The sequence below is a fragment of the Necator americanus genome, chromosome III, assembly GCF_031761385.1.
Source record: "Necator americanus strain Aroian chromosome III, whole genome shotgun sequence".
Classification (NCBI taxonomy): Eukaryota; Metazoa; Nematoda; class Chromadorea; order Rhabditida; family Ancylostomatidae; genus Necator; species Necator americanus.
This window is the reverse complement of record NC_087373.1, coordinates 36,802,634-36,820,121: the sequence shown is the minus strand read 5'-3', so window position 1 is coordinate 36,820,121 and position 17,488 is coordinate 36,802,634. Positions and strand designations below refer to the sequence as shown.

At 41.5% G+C, this 17,488-nt stretch overlaps 2 protein-coding genes across 4 annotated transcripts; both read right to left on the bottom strand.

The window, feature by feature from the left end:
- Positions 1-18: 18 nt before the first annotated feature.
- RB195_012140 (uncharacterized protein) lies at positions 19-2,052 on the bottom strand (the record flags this gene model as incomplete). Of its 2 annotated transcripts, XM_064193857.1 has the most annotated exons (4): positions 19-434; positions 840-1,195; positions 1,283-1,393; positions 1,964-2,052. In XM_064193857.1, the coding sequence occupies 4 exons, from the start codon at positions 2,050-2,052 to the stop codon at positions 19-21; spliced, it is 972 nt and encodes a 323-aa protein (XP_064051439.1). The 2 variants fall into 2 exon arrangements, with proteins under 2 accessions (XP_064051439.1, XP_064051440.1); XM_064193856.1 differs by lacking the exons at positions 1,283-1,393; positions 1,964-2,052 and having other exon boundaries at positions 19-469; positions 745-848.
- A 607-nt stretch (positions 2,053-2,659) lies between these two features.
- Positions 2,660-17,428, bottom strand: RB195_012139 (uncharacterized protein; the record flags this gene model as incomplete). 2 transcript variants are annotated; one of them, XM_064193854.1, is made up of 22 exons in its annotated part: positions 2,660-2,755; positions 4,799-4,971; positions 5,040-5,157; positions 5,851-5,952; positions 6,026-6,102; positions 8,045-8,093; positions 8,569-8,670; positions 8,734-8,821; positions 8,987-9,118; positions 9,205-9,330; positions 9,392-9,489; positions 11,885-11,953; positions 12,017-12,100; positions 12,153-12,227; positions 12,905-13,006; positions 13,063-13,217; positions 14,874-15,027; positions 15,475-15,576; positions 15,773-15,826; positions 15,891-16,006; positions 17,081-17,263; positions 17,362-17,428. In XM_064193854.1, 22 exons carry the CDS (start codon positions 17,426-17,428, stop codon positions 2,660-2,662), a joined length of 2,322 nt encoding a protein of 773 aa, XP_064051437.1. The 2 variants fall into 2 exon arrangements, with proteins under 2 accessions (XP_064051437.1, XP_064051438.1); XM_064193855.1 differs by lacking the exons at positions 17,081-17,263; positions 17,362-17,428 and adding an exon at positions 16,133-16,136.
- Positions 17,429-17,488: the final 60 nt, after the last annotated feature.

Here is a 17,488-nt window from a genome sequence, read left to right as displayed (position 1 = left end):
AACCGTTGATGGTGCTGCTCAAGTCTCCGATCCGTACATCATGATGGGGCGAATTGCGGATAGGTGGACTCGCAGCTTGACTTCGTAGGTGATGAGGGTCGACCACAGGCATTTCGTTAAGGAGTTAAATGCAGAAGTGGCCTTAGCGCATCTTTGCTGAACATCTCTCTCGTAGCTGCCATTGTTCTTCAGCGTACAGCCTAGGTAACAGAACTCATCGACGAGTTCTATCGGTTGTCCGTCCACCCTGATTCCCTTTCGTGGTCTCGAAGAGATCCACATCTGCTTGCATTTATCAGGGCGTAGGCGTAGTCCATAGGCTGCAGCCAGCTTCGATACAAGGTTGACAACATGTTGAAGTTTCGTACTGCTTTCCGCAAATATAACAACATCGTCAGCGTACTCGAGATCAGTTAAGGGGCACCCTGATGGTGCTAAGACAATGTCGGCAGGACACTGGTTGACTGTTCTTCACGTAATGTCGTCGATGGCAAAATTGAACAGGAAGGGTATTGCCACTGCCACTTCAAACGGTGCTGTACTTCCGGCTGGTGTTCGATCTGCAGCAGTTGTTCATTGATTCATGTCATCAGCCAAACGAACGAACTTTCCTGGTACTCCATCGGTGCGGAGCGCGTTGAGAAGACGGCATCGGTGAGGAGAGTCGAACGCGGCATCAAAGTCAAGAAAGGCTAGTTGCATTGCACGCTACCAGATTTCGATCACTCTCCTGACGATGAATACCTGGTCAATCGGCCAGGGCGAGACCCAGCATGCTCGTCGCGCGTTCTTTCTTCGCGATGTTTAATGAGTCGCTCCAGGATAATGCGCTCCAATACCTTGTACATAACACGCAGCAGAGATTCCTCGATAATTCCAAGGGTCCGTGACGGATAACTTCTTGTGGAGAGGAATTATGATAGCATGTCTCCACGAGTCAGGTATCCTTTCGTCTATCCATATTGAACGGATGATCTTTGTCGTTTCACTAATCCCAGACGGAGGAAGATATTTTAGCATTTCTGCGCTAACCCCGTCGTCTCCACTAGATTTTCCATCCTTCATTTTTTGAATACAGAATAGAAAATCCGATTTGGTCGGTGGCTCCTCGTTAATCGCATATGTCGGTCTATGAACGTGCTCGAGTTCAGGAGCTGACGGTGCTAGCCGGTTCAGCAAGGTCTCGAAGTGTTCCCTTCAAATTGGAAGGGTTGCTTCACCGACAGCTACTCCATTGGCAATGTTGAGGACAGGAGAACATCTTTTCATTTTGCCGCTATACTGTTTTAGTAGAGCATAGGCTTTCCGCGGGTTCCTGTGCTCCCACGCCTTCTCAAACTCCATTGCTCTTGACGTCCACTCATTATCGCGGTCTTGTTGCACGCTTTTCCTGCTTGAAGTCAGTGTCACCAGTCACCAGCGCTGCGCGCGACACATACAGAATTGTAAGTGAGTTTTGCTTCCGCAGATGCAAAGGCAAACTTCGTCCGCGGCAATAAAACCGGGAGCGTTTCCCTTCCAGCGTCCTGGATGCACTTTGTGAAGGAATCCGCATCGCTACGCTTCTTCCTGGTCCGTACTCCAACATGAATAGACACATGTTGGCGGAATTTTGTTCTGCATTCATCGTCTTTTAGACCTGCCATGTCGATTTCCGTTTAAAGAGGAACCCCTCGGTTTCTTTTGTGGAACCGTATTTTGAAGCTGAAAAGAACTGGACGGTGGTCAGAGTCGAACGCGATGTCCCAGACAGCTCTAGATTTTCGGATATCTGACTGAGGAATGCTCCTCTCCAGAACGTAGTCGAACTGAAGCTTAGGAGTCCTCATCTTCCGCTTGCGCTGCTCTTCAGGCATTAAAAGGGTTGACCCCTGCCACGTGAGCTAATGACATCGATGATTCCTATTAACCGTGGAAGCGACGATGACGCCCATCTCTTCGTACAAGTCGACCAGACGGTCACCGTTGTCCGACGTGAACTCCGCTGGATAATACCATTTTCGGATCATCGGAGCACATCGGATTGCTGTTCGAGTCCAATATTATTCCCATATTATTGACTAATGTCTATTGTAAGCTGAATAAAAAAAAAGAGCAGAAAAAATGACAAATGGTGACAGGACTTTCTGTCCAGCCTAATACATAAACAATCTCAAGCGATTTGCGCGGCGTACTACAATCTATCCACTTTTTATATTTATTATCCACTTTATCCAATAATCAACCAGGACTAGAGCAAAAATTACACAATTTTACATATTTACACGTGTCATATTTACACAAGATCCTCGTTATTCGTTAGAAAAAAATATTCTCGGGACAGCAAAATATGAGATTTGGAAAATAGAGGAAGAATGGCGCTCTAAATTCCATGGCGTCGGATAGATTTGGGAAGAGGAACTACAGCGCACGCGGGGATTTCAGTGTGGTAATCGAGGTGTTGCAATGGTTTCCAAAAACATTCGAACCCTAACTTCTGCAGAATCAATTGCTTCCCTCAGAAAAGAAAAAAATAAGAATGCGAATCCGTAGTGCTCAAAACCTTGAGCATTGGGTTTATATAGCAAAAAAAAATATTATCCTCCATTTTAGATAAACTTAAGTGAAGGATGTTTTATTGAAAGATGAGCAGTTATTATTTCATTTGACTGATAGTGGCTTATTGTGAATTTTGAAGCAAATTGTGTTTGCTACCACTTGGCTCCAAAGCATCACTATCAGGTTCTCCAGTACCGATCTGAGTTGTATCCATGCTCTGAAAAATTTTATAACTGATTTTACTCGATACTTTCTTAGCGTACAGTTTTGGCGAAAAAAAAAACAACTGTTTCAAAATTGGGAAATATAAACAATGCAGAAGATGAACAAAAATAAATTAACACATGAGTAATTATCTCAGTTTTTTACCTAAAGATTAGAGTAGGTAGTTATTTTTGCAAATACGGGATGTTACCGATCGAATAAGTAGGAAAAGTCGGAAATTTCATAGAGATATATTATTTTAGGTTGAGGTGAAAATCTTGGCAGCACATGATTATAATTTTCAGGAACGTTGGGCGTCATGAACCAGCTTTCTTGTGGGCGGTTTTGTAGGGATATACAAGATATGACGAAAAAAAAAGCCACACCAATCCGTCAGCTAGTGAAAAGGTGAATTTTATCTCAGCTGCAAATTTAGTGGCTCAGAAATAATAGCCCAAACCAGATTAAGTTTTGAAGAAAAAAGTTTTTGCTGTAGATAGCTGTAGAAGTGCAAATATTATTTCGAAGAGTTTTGCACTAATCTGCCTTTTAGGCCGACCATAAAACGAATTAGAAATACATTTGAAGAATCACTCAAATACAACATTCAGAAAGACTATCCTCTTTACGAAACGTCAGGATTTCGCAGAATTAAACCAGCTGATTACTGGAGACAAGTCTAACATCAGTCACAAGTTTCCGAACACGGATCTAGATCTTTTCTTGGACGAGACCTTCAAGGCCGAGTGAATAAACCTAAAGTAAAGCCCTAGCTCACCGATCGGTGAAGAGCACACAAAAGCGAACACTAAAACTACTTCCAAACGATCAGCTGTCGGAGGCGTATGTCAACTAACTGAAAAATCCCAAAACAGAATACGGACACGATTGGCGAGTTATTCTCCAGAAGCAAGCCGCGACAACGTACGTCTTGAAGCATCTAAAAGAATACAACCGGAAACTTTATCATCCTCTATAGTTATCAGATTTGACATCGTCATCCTCCTCATTCATTCATCATTACCTCATTCGACCGCACAAGAACAATATTGCGGGAAAAAGGTTTGAGAGTATCAACAACGTAAAATCATCTCAGTCGAACCATTTAGAGTGAAGACCAACTTCCTTCTCAACAAAAAATGGAATCGCAGATCTCCTTCACAGTTGTTGGCCGCCTACAGAGCGTTGCCGCAGGAATGTAATCTATTGAAGTTCGATAGTTGTACTAAAACTAAACTAAACTTACTTGAAATAAAACTTGCTGAGTCGATTCAGTCCGATTGCGTCTAACATCATATGAAAAATACTTGATGTAAGTTTAAAGACATCACCCCACGAATCTGGAGTGGCATGGGATTCAGGTGGGTTATGCCTACACGGCGTCGTAGATTGTGGGGAAGAGGATGATTCCGTCCATTTCTCCCTACATCGGTGTAAACGGACGACCCCAGAACGCTGTTTCTTACGACGGCTTCTGTTGCAATGCGTCCGTCTTTGCACCCCGTCCACGTCTTGCGATTCGTCCGAATGGGTTTTCGATTAGAATCGCTGGCTGGCGCGGGGCGCAAACGTTGCACATTGCAACAGAAACCGTCATAAGAAACTGCATTCCGAGGTCGTCCGTTTCCACTGATACAGGGAGAAATGGACGGAATCACCCTCTTCCCCACAATCTACGACCCCGTGGAGGTATAACCCACCTATACCACCCTAGATTTGTGGGGTGATGCCTTTAAGTAGCTGCCCCGGAACTACTTTTAGAATCCGAAGTATTTTCTTCATCACATTCTTGTTAAGAACCTATTCAAACTATCTTGCGCTCAGGTCAAATAAAAAGCAAGGATAAGTGGATTTGCAAGAAACTCAGACCCACCAAACCAAAAAAAACAATGGAAAACGAAAAAAAATCAAAAATCTCAAAGTAATCGAGAGGATAATTTTAAACCAATGGATTTTTCACTGTTTAGCTTACAATGGAAAGTTCAATGAAAAAAATAAAATTTAAAATAAGCGAAGTGATGTAAATTTCTGCACAGTCTCAAGCGATTATGTTCACCTTGATCGATTTTGCAGGAACAGAATCTTCAGGTTCACGTTGAGTGTCTGGTGGAAGCTCAGTTTTAGAATTGGTAGAAGTAGTAGAAGAACTGGTGCTTGGTAGAATATGGAATCGTTTTATTGACTTGTATAGAGCAACGAAGGCGACAATCGACAGAAGTGCTGCGATATCTAAAACAGCTCGAGAAAAAAAAACTTCAAGTTCCCTCAAAAGTCTCTAGGGTTGAATTAAGACCTACAACATGCAAACCATTGGCCTTGTGCTGGAGCTACTACTTTAGCAATCAATAGTTTCTTTAATATCCGTCTATGAGAAGTCAGGTCATCACATTTCTCAGAATCTTGCTCAACACGGTTCTGTAGAACAAAAAATCCTTTGGAGCAAACACAAAAAAAGAATATGCTTGTAGATAAGACGAGAATAGTTTGTTTGTGGACAAAAGTTAATTTTTACAACGTTATTATTTTCACTTTGTAAGTAAGTACACTCATAAGTACCAACTCTTTATTACTGTTGTTAAAAAAACTTTCTTTTATTATTGTAAAAAAAAAGACTACACAAACTTCACATCCCTCGAAACTCTATTCAAACCGATTAATGCTGTGATACCGGAACAATTTATTTTCAGACTCGTACGCAGCTCACAAGACGGTTGTCAAGGATATTTAACTATAATTACATGTTAACAAAATGATTTTTTCTCTGTCTTTTATCGGTTCGCAATTTTCTGCTACTTCTGATATCAAAATTCTTGAAATCTTTTGAGTTTGCCTCTTACTCAAGTCATAGTAAATTTATTAGGTGAGTCCTGTCTCCAAATTGTTTCCGCACTTTCATTTACTGCGAGGTTTTAGAGAAGAATTTGTTTCTCAAATATCATTATTTATAATTTAAAATACAGTGGGCCGCAAAATAACGAGAACAATGTGAACTGCAGGATTTGCAAGTTATTTCTTTACAAAGATGAATAACGAAGAGCTTTTTTTTTCGTAAATTATAGTACTTAAGCTTCCTAGACGTATAAGAAGAGCTGATCAGAAAGGTTTTACCAGGAAATTGGTGTAGATCTTAACAAGTGATCTTGCAGATTCTCTTAAACTGTTCGTAATTGATTCAACTATGGCGCCGTGCTCCGTTTGCACCTTAGTTATCTAAACGCAAGCAGTCAGGTTCTTTTTTGATGTCATTTGTAGGTTCACAATAATATAGGAACGCAAATTCCACCTCCTGCATAGTTTCCTTCGAATAGCTTATTATGTTATTCATATCGTGTTCAAAATTTTTCAAAGGTTCTTGTACATCTGTAAAATAGTTTGTTAGAAGAATGAGAGAAGACAGATCATAAGACAATTCAATCAAGCAAATATAGACATGCCCAAACTCTAGAGGAGATCTATTAGCATATATAAGAGCGCTTTATATTACAGTCTTTCATTAAATTTCGAGTTATTATTATTCTTTTGGGAAATCCATTTTCAATCTCATATATCTTATTGGTGAAAAAAAAGTTTCGTTCTGGACATGCTCGCTTTTCTCTGCTCTTATTGTTCTCTTCCTTCAGATCTTCGTTTCTACATAGCATTTCCAATGGAATTCTTTTAAATCACAGTTAATAAAAAGTCGCGAAAGAGATATAGCGGTTGTTCTCGTTGTCACCGTTGTCACCATAAACGTGCCATAACTGTCCCAATTCAGAACCAAGCAAAAATTCGCTTATCATGGCGATGTGGGATACCGGAGAGTAGTTGTATCAGTAATTTCATGAAAAACCTCAAGGAGAAGGAATAAAGACAACCAGTTAACCTGGAATCCAGTATCTGATCAATAACATAAAAGCCACCAAACTAACTGAGCACTTAACATTCTGGATCTTAGACAAATTCCACATTCAAAAAAAGCATTGCAAACCGGCGTTCCGCAAGGCTGTGCACTCTCGCCGCTCCTTTTTTCCTTGCGTACACTGCTGACCTTCCCAGCTATTTGAAAACCGTCCTGACATGAAAGTTCAAATGTTCGCGGACGACATCAAAATATATTTTTCGTGTCGACCTAATGAGCAAACTTTCGCCCACAACACGGTTTCCCTAGCAATAGTCAAGGTATCATGGGCAAGAAAATGGGATCTACCTTTAAATCTTTTCAAAACAGTAGCGTTGCATTTCGGAGAGGCTCCTCAGATTACCTACTTTTGCAATTCAACAACTACTCAATATCAAGAGCAAGTTCGAGACCTTGGGGTAATAACTGATAAATCGTTCGACTTCTCCACTCATTTTGACTTTGTCACCAAAAAAGCACTGTCGTCTATTTTTATAATAATGAGGAGCACGTTAAGGACCCTGATTTACTAATATTTCTTTACAAGGCATACGTTTTGCCACATCTAGAATACGCCACGTCAGTCTGGAGTCCATTCTTGAAAAAGGATATCAAAAAGTTAAAGAAAGTACAACAAATTTTCACTACGCTGATTTATTGTAGATGCTTTCCCGATCCGGTTACCCTGAAACACTTCCTTCCTATGAAATTCGACTTAACGCGCTGAAATTAAAGAACTTGAAGTACAGACGAGCAGCCAACGATTTGATTTTGGGTTTTCTGATCCTACGAATGGAAGTTAAGCTAAAGGCAAGCAAGTATTGGATTTTCCGACCAACAAGCGGGAGAACAGGAAGCTTCAATTTGCACTACTCTAAACTCAGACGAAAACTCTTCTCAACTATATTTAACTCCTCTTTCTGCAGAGTTGCGCGTTGAATTAATCTACTTCCAGCTGAAATTATGTCTAGTCCAAACTCGAAGATATTCGGTTCGGACGGATTCCTCCGTTCCGGTTGGTAAAGGTGAAGTTGGTCACCCAAACTCTGGTATCCGTTTATCTACCGTAGCGTTCTGAGTCTGGGAAAAGGATCTCGCGTGAGGACTTCTCACCTTCTGTAGCAGGAGAATGACCTACCAACCCACCACCCCTTATGCTTTGAAGCGGCAGTCTTGTTGTGTAAAATTCAGGCGAAATTCTAGTGAGCTCTCTTCCATCTTGTTTTTTTTCTTTTTGTTTTATGGCACACCTGCAGGTGTTTTCAATAAATAAATAAATAAATAAGAATAGTTTCTGGTTTGTAGAAAAAAATTGAAGGAATGCACAAGCGAACGTTACTGGTCAAAATGAGTACTGAGATAGTTGGAGGAGATAATGAAACAGTCACAGAATTTTAACAAATTAAGGTGAATGACGGTACTCACCATCGCGATACGCCGAGATGTCAGTGATTGACAAAGCATGAATGATATCCTGAAACAAAAAAAAAAATTAGACACGGCACTCATTTCTGCTACTGCTCTGAATTTTCTGTAGTATACCAGTAGTAGCGCGCATTGATCCAACAGAAAGTAGTTATAATACAAAGGTATGATTTCTATATTTCTTGATTTCACATCTCCTTCGCCAAAACCTACTATCCCCAATGTCCCCGTTGTAATCAAGAAACTACCAAGAAACTATCATTCGATAGAAAACCCAAGAATGTAAGCGATAGGAATAATACTTTAAATAGCGACGAATGGATTGATTCTGTGCAAGCTCTCGCTAAAGATCGAGAAGGTTGGGCAGAACTATGTTCAAGGACGGCACACCTCGGCGAAGATGCGGGTAATCGCCTCAGGCGATGACATCAGCCCGCCGATTAAGTCAAAGTCAAGTAAGTCACTCTAAAATTATTAAACACCAAAATACAATTGAGAAGTTCCATTTGATTCCAAGAACGTACCTCTGCAGCGTTAATTATACCATCGAAGTATAATTTATGTTCATCAAGATTATCCAAGAAAATACCGTTATATTTGCTCTCGTCAATCAAACTATTCAAAAGCTGTAATTTTCTACTGTAAGTTCCTGTACTTTTACAACGGTCGTAGAGTTCACTGCTTCCAACCTTAAGCAAATCTTGAGACGTTTGCAGGCGATTCAAGTGGACAGCAGCGAAAAACGTTTTGTTTTTGCGACATTCCGCAACAATGTCCCTGGAATAAATTGAATAGGCAAATTTTGAAAAAAAAAGAAGAAAGTATTTAAAAGATGCTTCTACAAGTGTTGAAAGAGTGAGGAAAGGAAAATGACTAACTTTAAAACAACAAAAGAAGATTGATGTTATGAAATCCACATTTGTAAACAATAACAATACTCACATCAGTTTTATGTCTTTAGATTCTTTTGAATGTAAGGATTCAAGAGAGACAGCGACCTTATCAAATACATACGAATCGCTGAGAAGTGCAGTGGAAGAAGCCATGACTTCAAAGCCGAAACGCAGGCCAAAACTGAAATTTAGTGAATATTTCTTATATCATAAGCGTGAACTTTTTGGGACTTTAACAACAGATTTGCGTAATATAGCTAAACTCACGAAAACAATACAAAAAGGATAGCACCAAAAGCAACAGTTACATAAGCAAAGACAATGACATTCTCCTTGACATTCAACACTACTCGAGATTTCCACGTTTCCTTCGAGGAACTATTAAACAATGGCCTAGAAATATAATCATTACCATGGCAAGTGAATCTTAAGAAACTTTATCGAAACCTCTAACCTTATTACAATAGCGATCATTGTTAGAAAACACATTATGGCAATCAGTACTGGGAACCATATCCCAATTAGAAGATAGGTGGTTACAGCAGTGATTCCCTTAATTACTCATGATATATTAATAAATAAAAAAATATGCACAGTTACAGCAAAACGAGTAATCATGTCGAAATAAAAACTGACAACAACAACAGTGATGCTTTTGATGAGGAACACGGAAAGATATACTTCTTTACTTCATTGACATTATGTGTAAAGCCGCAATGTTTTTATCCTCAAACTTTTAGAGAACACGGTGGCTAAGTGTGACAGATTATTTATGTGAGTCCTTTAAGACCGTTTCTAAGTTCGCCTTGTTGTGGAAGTAACTGATTCGCCTTAGTTGAAAGTAGAAGTGATGGTACCCCTTGCTTATTATCGATGCTTATTCCTCGGAAGGCAAATCTACTGAACCAACAACAATAGTTTAAAAAAAATAACGTTGATGTCATCCGGACATGCTCTTGCATTACGAACATCCCACAAACTCTAAGAGATAACCTTCAGCATATAGTCGGACCAAAATGACCTGAAGTTGACCAATTGCGTGACTGGCCGCGTTCGAAGTGGAGCGGTGAACTTTGCCGTTGCGATCGAAATGGTACTCACACTTGCGTTGATCGGATTGCAACGATGAGTGCAGCGAGCGAGAGTTCCCGCTCAATCCCAACCGCTAGTTCAGCCGTTTTCAGTGAAGCCGCTTACGCAACTGCACCGAGCTTCAGGTCATTTTGATATGATTATTCATGATTTTCTATATGCTATACTGTTTACGTTCTCCCAAAAACTCATTGGACCAAAGGGTTGCAACCTGCCCATGGGTTTTAAATTTTTATGCAAAACACAGTAGTGGAAGTCCCCTGATTCCAGAGGAAACCCTGTTACGGTAGCGTCAGGAAAGAAGCGGGACCGGGGACATGTAGGCTTCCGAAACGGAAAAAGACTTGGATGACGATTTGTACTTATAAACCCCGTACGCTTGTATCGGATGCGGCCATTGAAGATTTGATGATGCAAGCCAGGAAGTTTAAAGGCATCACACCACGAATCTGGGGTGGTGCGAGTATCAGGTGGGTTATGCCTATACGGAGTCGAGATTATGGAGAGAAGGGTGATTCCGTCTATTTCTTCCTAACTGCCGTAAAAAGCGGGCTGGAAGATACAGCTTCGAGCGTTCTATCTTCTACAACGAGTTCGACTGGAGCGCGTCAGCCCTGGCACGAGCCACATCTTCCAGGCCGTTTTTTACGGCAATTAGGAAGAAATGGACGGAATCACCCTCCTTTCCATAATCTACGACCACGTATAGGAACTCTCCACCTGAAATACGCACCACGCCAGATTCGAGGAGTGATACTTTTAAGTACGTCGTTATCGGACTGACCGAGACGAGACGACGCCACCCAATGAACGCCATGTAGGACACTGGAGAAGAACTCTTCTTAGGAACATGCGACAGTAGAGGAGTTGGTGTAGTTGTTGTCCTCGTCAATATGAATATGGCAATAAAGATCTTTCGAACGACCTACAACCCGAATCGGACGTTTACGGATGAGAAGATTTGGCCAAACGCCAACTTTGACAATCTTCGTCGCTTACGCTCCAACATCAAGCTACTAAAAAAGAAGAAGTCAAAGTTTTCTCTATGGACCTGGAGAAGTTCTACAGAGAAAATCATACCTTCTACAAAGTCATAATTAGTGATTTCAAAGCCAAAATTGTACCCAGGAGAACGCCTGAAGAGCTTCACATCGGAACCCACGGGCTTCAATGGAATGAACGGCAAGAGAGGACTTTCAAGTTCATCATGACGAATAAGACCATCTATGGGAACTCGCAATTCCAGAAACCCTCCTCTCTACGCTTGAAGTGCCTGACGGGTGTACCAAAGTTTTATACGGGATCGGACCATCGCCTTCTTCGAAGAAGATTTTCTTTGACACAGAGAGGAGAAAAAGCCGCAAAGTTCTCAATGCGAACTGCAAGAACCATCATCGACTGTGAGCTCTTCGCGGACTTTTGGAAAGATACCTTAATGTACAACATCGGAGACGAATGTGAACTTGTAGAACAACTACGACTGTGCGAAGAAAACGAAGAGGTTCAATACCATCAAGAGACACCCGTCTCCATAAACTCTAGAGCCGATGCGTCAGCGTGGAGCAGCACGAGCTGCCGGCAACCAAGATCTCACGTCCGAGCTCGCAAGGCATGGCAGAGAGGCGATAAAAGAAGGCGTCAAAGAGAGAAGAACAGAAGTGTTGGCTGAAGGAGCCGCTGCAGAGACATTCTCTACGTCAGTCGGAACTTCGCCAATCGCAAAACAATAATGAATCTTCTCCGGACCTCAGATGGAACATCTACAACATCTGTTGCAAGTTGTGTAAAAATCGTATTAAACTCTTCGGGAAGAAAAACTACTACGAAAAAAAGAACTTAGAAAAGTGCTACTTACGCTTCCAATTAATAATACTTTCACTCTTTCTTCAATATCAGTCACTCTTTCTTCGAGTTTTTCTAGAGCCTTAAAAATACCCATCCAAGGAAAGAGGTCCATCGTAAACAAAACAAAAATAATTACACATACTTCCTTGCATGCTGTTAGAAAATTATCATAAGCCTCCCCAATCTTTTCAAAGAATTTTTTGAAATATGCCGGTAAACTTCTCGTCTAAACCATTGTAAATTGTCAAAAAGACAAATTACAGAAGAAGGAGACAAACCTCGACTTCGAAAACGTTCATCTTCAAGAGAGCACGAGACTGTGCTATATCAATTTTGGTCAGAAAATCATTCGACTACAAAAAAAAATAAAAATAAAAGAAATTCAAGGTGTAGACGCCTCAGAAACTATATAGACGTCAGTGCTTGTATCTACCCCAGTATCGCGAAACGCCTGTAAAGTCTATCACAGTTCCTCTCTATGATTCACTCTTACCCTCCATCCTGCTTAATCCAACGCACATGTAGTTGGGGCAAGCAGAAGTGTGGTTCTGATATGGGTTGATGAATAAGTCGTGAGCACTTTTTCTTATAACTTAAGAACGCACGTAAAAATCAAAGAAACGTATTGACGGATTGTTACAGATAATTTCGTAGGGAGTACATCGCCTCACTCGAGATACACGAAATCAAACTCTCCATTTTCGAAACGTAAAGACAAAGAGTGTGTGATGTTTCCGGGCGTTGCTCCTCCTTATATGTACAGTACCAATCTCAGCATCACCTGCCTTATCTTCTCGACTAAATGCTAAGAGGGGACGGTTTTATTTACAGAAGTGCGAAAGTTCGACTTTCTTTGAATCTTGGCATAGAGATTGCAACTTGCAACTTTTGACTATCGACAAGGTTTTGTTTACGTCAGACTACACAAATTTCTTCATTTTTGTGTACATTTGTAGGTTCAAAAACACCCACAGTTTATTTCTCAGCCCAACATATTTGTATTCATAGGATTTAGTTCTCAACAACGTACCACTTTCTCCATTAATGGAATGATTTCAGGAATAGCAATTTCTTTTGCTTTCTTTTGGATGTCCAGAGCAGTTTGTTTTACACGAAAAATCTCGTTAAAGACCTGGCAGTAAATTTGAATTCAAAAACATGTATTAGCTCTTCATTAATGATTTGTACCTTATCGCCAGTAATACCATCGAATCTTCCGGTAATTTTTTTCATGAAATTGTCCATTTGTCCATCTAATTTCTTCTTAGCCTGACGAATAAAATTGTGTGACTTGATCAAGCAAAGTGTGTTCCTCGTTTTTACATCAAGTTGAGCACCGATACCTGTAAATTCATTCATTGAATTTTCATTCCATTGAAAACCTAAACAATTTCACTACACTGGAAACAAACAATTTTTCCACACTCATATACGTATACCGCAATTTTTTTGATTATTTCGTTCCTTTTACAAGCATAATAAAAAGGAAATTCGATGTAACCTGAGGATTGCCGGTGAACGTGCTCGAATAAGGTCCACAAGGGGGGTATAGCTCAGAGGGTTTCCTTTTCCTTTTCTTTCTGATTTCTTCGTTTTTTTGTCGTATTTTTGTTATCCTATACTTGCTTCTGCTATAGAGATCTCTATTGTAGGGTGGGGTCAAAACGACATGAATCACGGGTGTATAGTAGGGTCAAAACAACATCAAGCACGTACGCAATTGCGTACGCGGGTTCTCTCGACGCGATGCGGTGCAGCTTGGAAGCTGGGAACGTGGTGAAACCCTTGCTGGCACCACCCATCGCTGCAGTTTGCGACGATCCCTCCTCGGTTTCAACTGCTGCCTCCACCGCGCCGCATCGAGCGCGTACGCAAATGCACCACAACTACACTCGTGATTCATTTCGTTTTGACCCGACCATAGTTGCGGTGCATTTGCGTAAGCGCTCAAAACGGCGCTGTGGAGGCAGCAGTTGTAGCCGAGGTGGGACCGTCGCAAACTGCAGCGATGGGTGGTGGCAGCAAGATTTCCTTTGCGCTCGCTAACCGCTACGCTCTGCCGCACCGCCTCGAGAGAAGCTGCGTATCCAATTGCGTACGTGCTCAATGTCGTTTTGATCCTACTATATCTGTATTGTTCTTATGTTACTGCATTGCTTTTGGTACCATATTTTGTTTCTGAAAATTAAGTTCAAAATTGTATTTGTTTCTATGTTAATGTTCTTTTTTCTTTGTTTGTTCGCTACGCTTCCTCCCTTACAAACAAAAAACAAAATAATAATACGAAAACAAATACGTAAACAAAAACAATACAATAACTTAAGAACAATGCAGAAAGAATATAAATCTCCATGGGGAAGCCAAATAAACCAAAAATACGAAAAAAACATGAACGACGAAAAAATCAGAAAAAAAAAGAACAAAAAAATAAAAAACAATAAGCCAATACGCACGACAAAATCTGGCAAATTGCAAAGCAAATCGCCCAAAGCAAAAGCAAAGCAAAAAGCAAATCGGGCGTCTGCAAGCGACCAAAAACTGCGTTCCTTCAGCGCGACTGCTCATACAGCTACACTGTGCTTCATTTGGTTTTGACTCGACTAAATGAAAAGCGAAAATTGTCCTGGCTGCCGTACTCTGCAGATATGTTAGCTTTGCTATTTGCGAATTCCGGGTCTCAGTCCGATCCGATTATGAACATCAACGGAACTGCAGCGTAACGGCCAAAAATGGCCACGACGGGTTCCTTAGTTCCTGATCTTGTAGGTACTATAACAACAGTTGGGTAAAATGTAGTTGGGGTGGGGGGCATTCAGTGGCGCCCTCATTTTTTGAGGTAATTTATCAAATCAATCGAGGCTCTAAGGCCATTAGTCTTAGACAACACTACTATGTACTGACATGTAAACTAAAGTTACTACTTAGAGAAAAAATCAACTTAGTGCATCATTGGAAAATAAGGGCGCCACTGAGTGCTCCTTCCCCCCCCCCTAACTCACTGAATATGTCTCGATTGAAGTCTTTTCTTATCTCATCTGCTCCCTCTTCTGCCAATCTTGCGTTGCGTAGCAATAACATAACAGTCAATGCCATAAATATAACAGTGATTAACAACAGAATGAGAAGGAACACAGTTCTGCAACATCCAGGATTCTGAAAGAGATACATCCATTAGAGACTTGAAGAAAATTGGCATATACACATCACGATCTTTAAGAATGGAATCTTTCGAAACCATTTTCAAACTCCCCAGTAAAAAAACCCCAAAGTTTGCATTGTACTGACACTTGACAACTGAAACCAAAAATCCTCTGACTTTCCAACTCCCGAGCATTTTTCAGAGAAAAGGAAGAACTACTTCTTCTGTCTAGTGCTCCCTCTTCCCTCTCCTTCCATCGATCGTTTTCTTTTTTTTATGGCCAACTTTATCAGCAAGGTAACGTTTTTCTAGTCCTTTCTCCGTTTGTATGAGTTTTTCTTGGCACCTCATTTTAAGATCAGCTCCAAAAACCGACACTTGAGGAACAGAATCACAGGAATGACTAGACTCGAGATGTTAATACATTGGATAAAAATATATTTGTATGGGAACAAGGATACCTTTTTTGGTGGGACGATCTGTCCGGTGAGGACTGCTAGACCCACGACTAAGGAAAGACATGCCATAAAAATACCAAAGCCGAAATGGACAGCAAAAGGTATCTGAAAATATATTTATTCGTTCAAATCGTCATAGTAGACAGCCTATGGACCGCCTCATCGATGATGGCAATGTAAAATGGCAACAATGATTTCATGTCTTCTAAACATTGTGAGAGGATTCGTACTAATTGTTGTCTCAGTAGTAATCAATAGCTATAGAATGCGTATCAGTGCAAGGGAAATTCTTAAAACGCACCCGGGTGAATGCAATGTCGTTATTTTCAAAACTTCCACTTCCACTAATAACTCCCTGAAGTACAGTTTCCAAAAAAGATAGAAAGAAATTCTTCTCAGTTCGATGGTAACGCTATTACCTGCGTTTCTTCCAATGATATATTACCAACTATATATTGCATAAACTCGATCGGACAGAACGAGCAAACCTCGAACTCTCCTGACACATTGTACGCATCTAGCTTCTCATTGCATTCTAAAATTGCAGTTTTATCAACATTTTGACAAAAAGAACGGTGCTATCGTATTTTCAGCTATGTTACGTAGGCTGTGAAGATCGCTTTTGATGGAAGAAAGAAAAATATCGAGAAAAAAGACTAACTCATCGCAGAAATGGATCTTCTTTGCACTGGATGCAACCTTTGCGCTAGCAGCTAACGAAGAAATGGATGGTGCGGTTACTCGCCTTCCGTATAAATGCTTTCTGACCATACACAGGTTATCATTATCGTATTATCCGGGGGAATGTGGCCTTCCATTGTGCATAGGAAGAGCCCTAAAAGGCAGCATACCACGAATCTGGGGTCATACGGATTTCTGGTGGAGTATCCCTATACGGGTGGTAGATCATGGAGACAGAGTGGTTCCGCTCATCTCTCCCTAAATCACTGCAAGCAGCCGGCTGTTTTGTACGATGCCTTCGGTTGCAGCGCGCCATCCTTACACGCATAGCGTCCCTTTCTGCCTATCGGGGCAGTCCGAATTGATTTTCGACGAATCGCAGGGCGGAGGCGGCGCAGGGGGTGGAGCGTTGCAATAGATGGCGTTGTACGAAACAGCATTCTGGAGGCGGCTGTTTGCAGTGATGCAGGAAGAGATGAGCGGAACCACCCCGTCTCCATAATCTACGACCCCGTTTACGGATACTCCACTTTAAATCCGTACCACCTCAGATTCGTGGTATGCTGCCTTTAAATCCAGCAACGAAGCATCAATGGAGTTTTTTTTTATAGAAAAACACTCAAATATAGCCGTGTCAAAACCGCTTCAAAACCAGCGCATTTTGCGTAAGCTGCTGCAACCTGCGGCCTGGAACCCCTACTTGTCTGACGTTTGATTGTATAGTCGAGGTGAGGTGGTATCGTGGTGAACTCTGCAGAGATAAGTGGCAGTAGCGAGGATCCCTACACGATCTCAACCGTTACGCTCCACCGCGCCGCTTTGAGCTCTGCCGCTTACGTAACTGCCCTGCTTCATTTTCATTTCGACCCAACTATAGCCAACAAAAATCACGCTTCGGTCGCAACCGCCTACCAACCCGTTTACTTACTTAACCGCTCCACTTCGAGCGCAATCGCCTGTGCAACTGCACCGAGTTTTGATTCGCTTTGACCCAACTGTATTGTCGGGACAAAACGACATGAATCACGAGTACAGTTGTGGTGTATTTGCGTACGCCCTCGAAACAGCGAGATGGAGGCAGCAGTTGGAGTCGAGTTGGGTCCATCACAAACTGCAGCGATGGATGGTGTCAGCAAAGGTTTCACCACGCTCCTAGCCGCTACGCTCCACCAAAGCGCCTCGAGAGAAGCCGCGTACGCAATTGCGTACCTGCTTCATGTCGTTTTGACCCATTCAGGCAAATTGCAAGACGGGGCGGGGCGCAAAGGTTGCGCATTGCAACAGGAGACGTCGTAAGGAACAGTTCCGGGGTCGTCCGTTTACACTGCCACAGGGA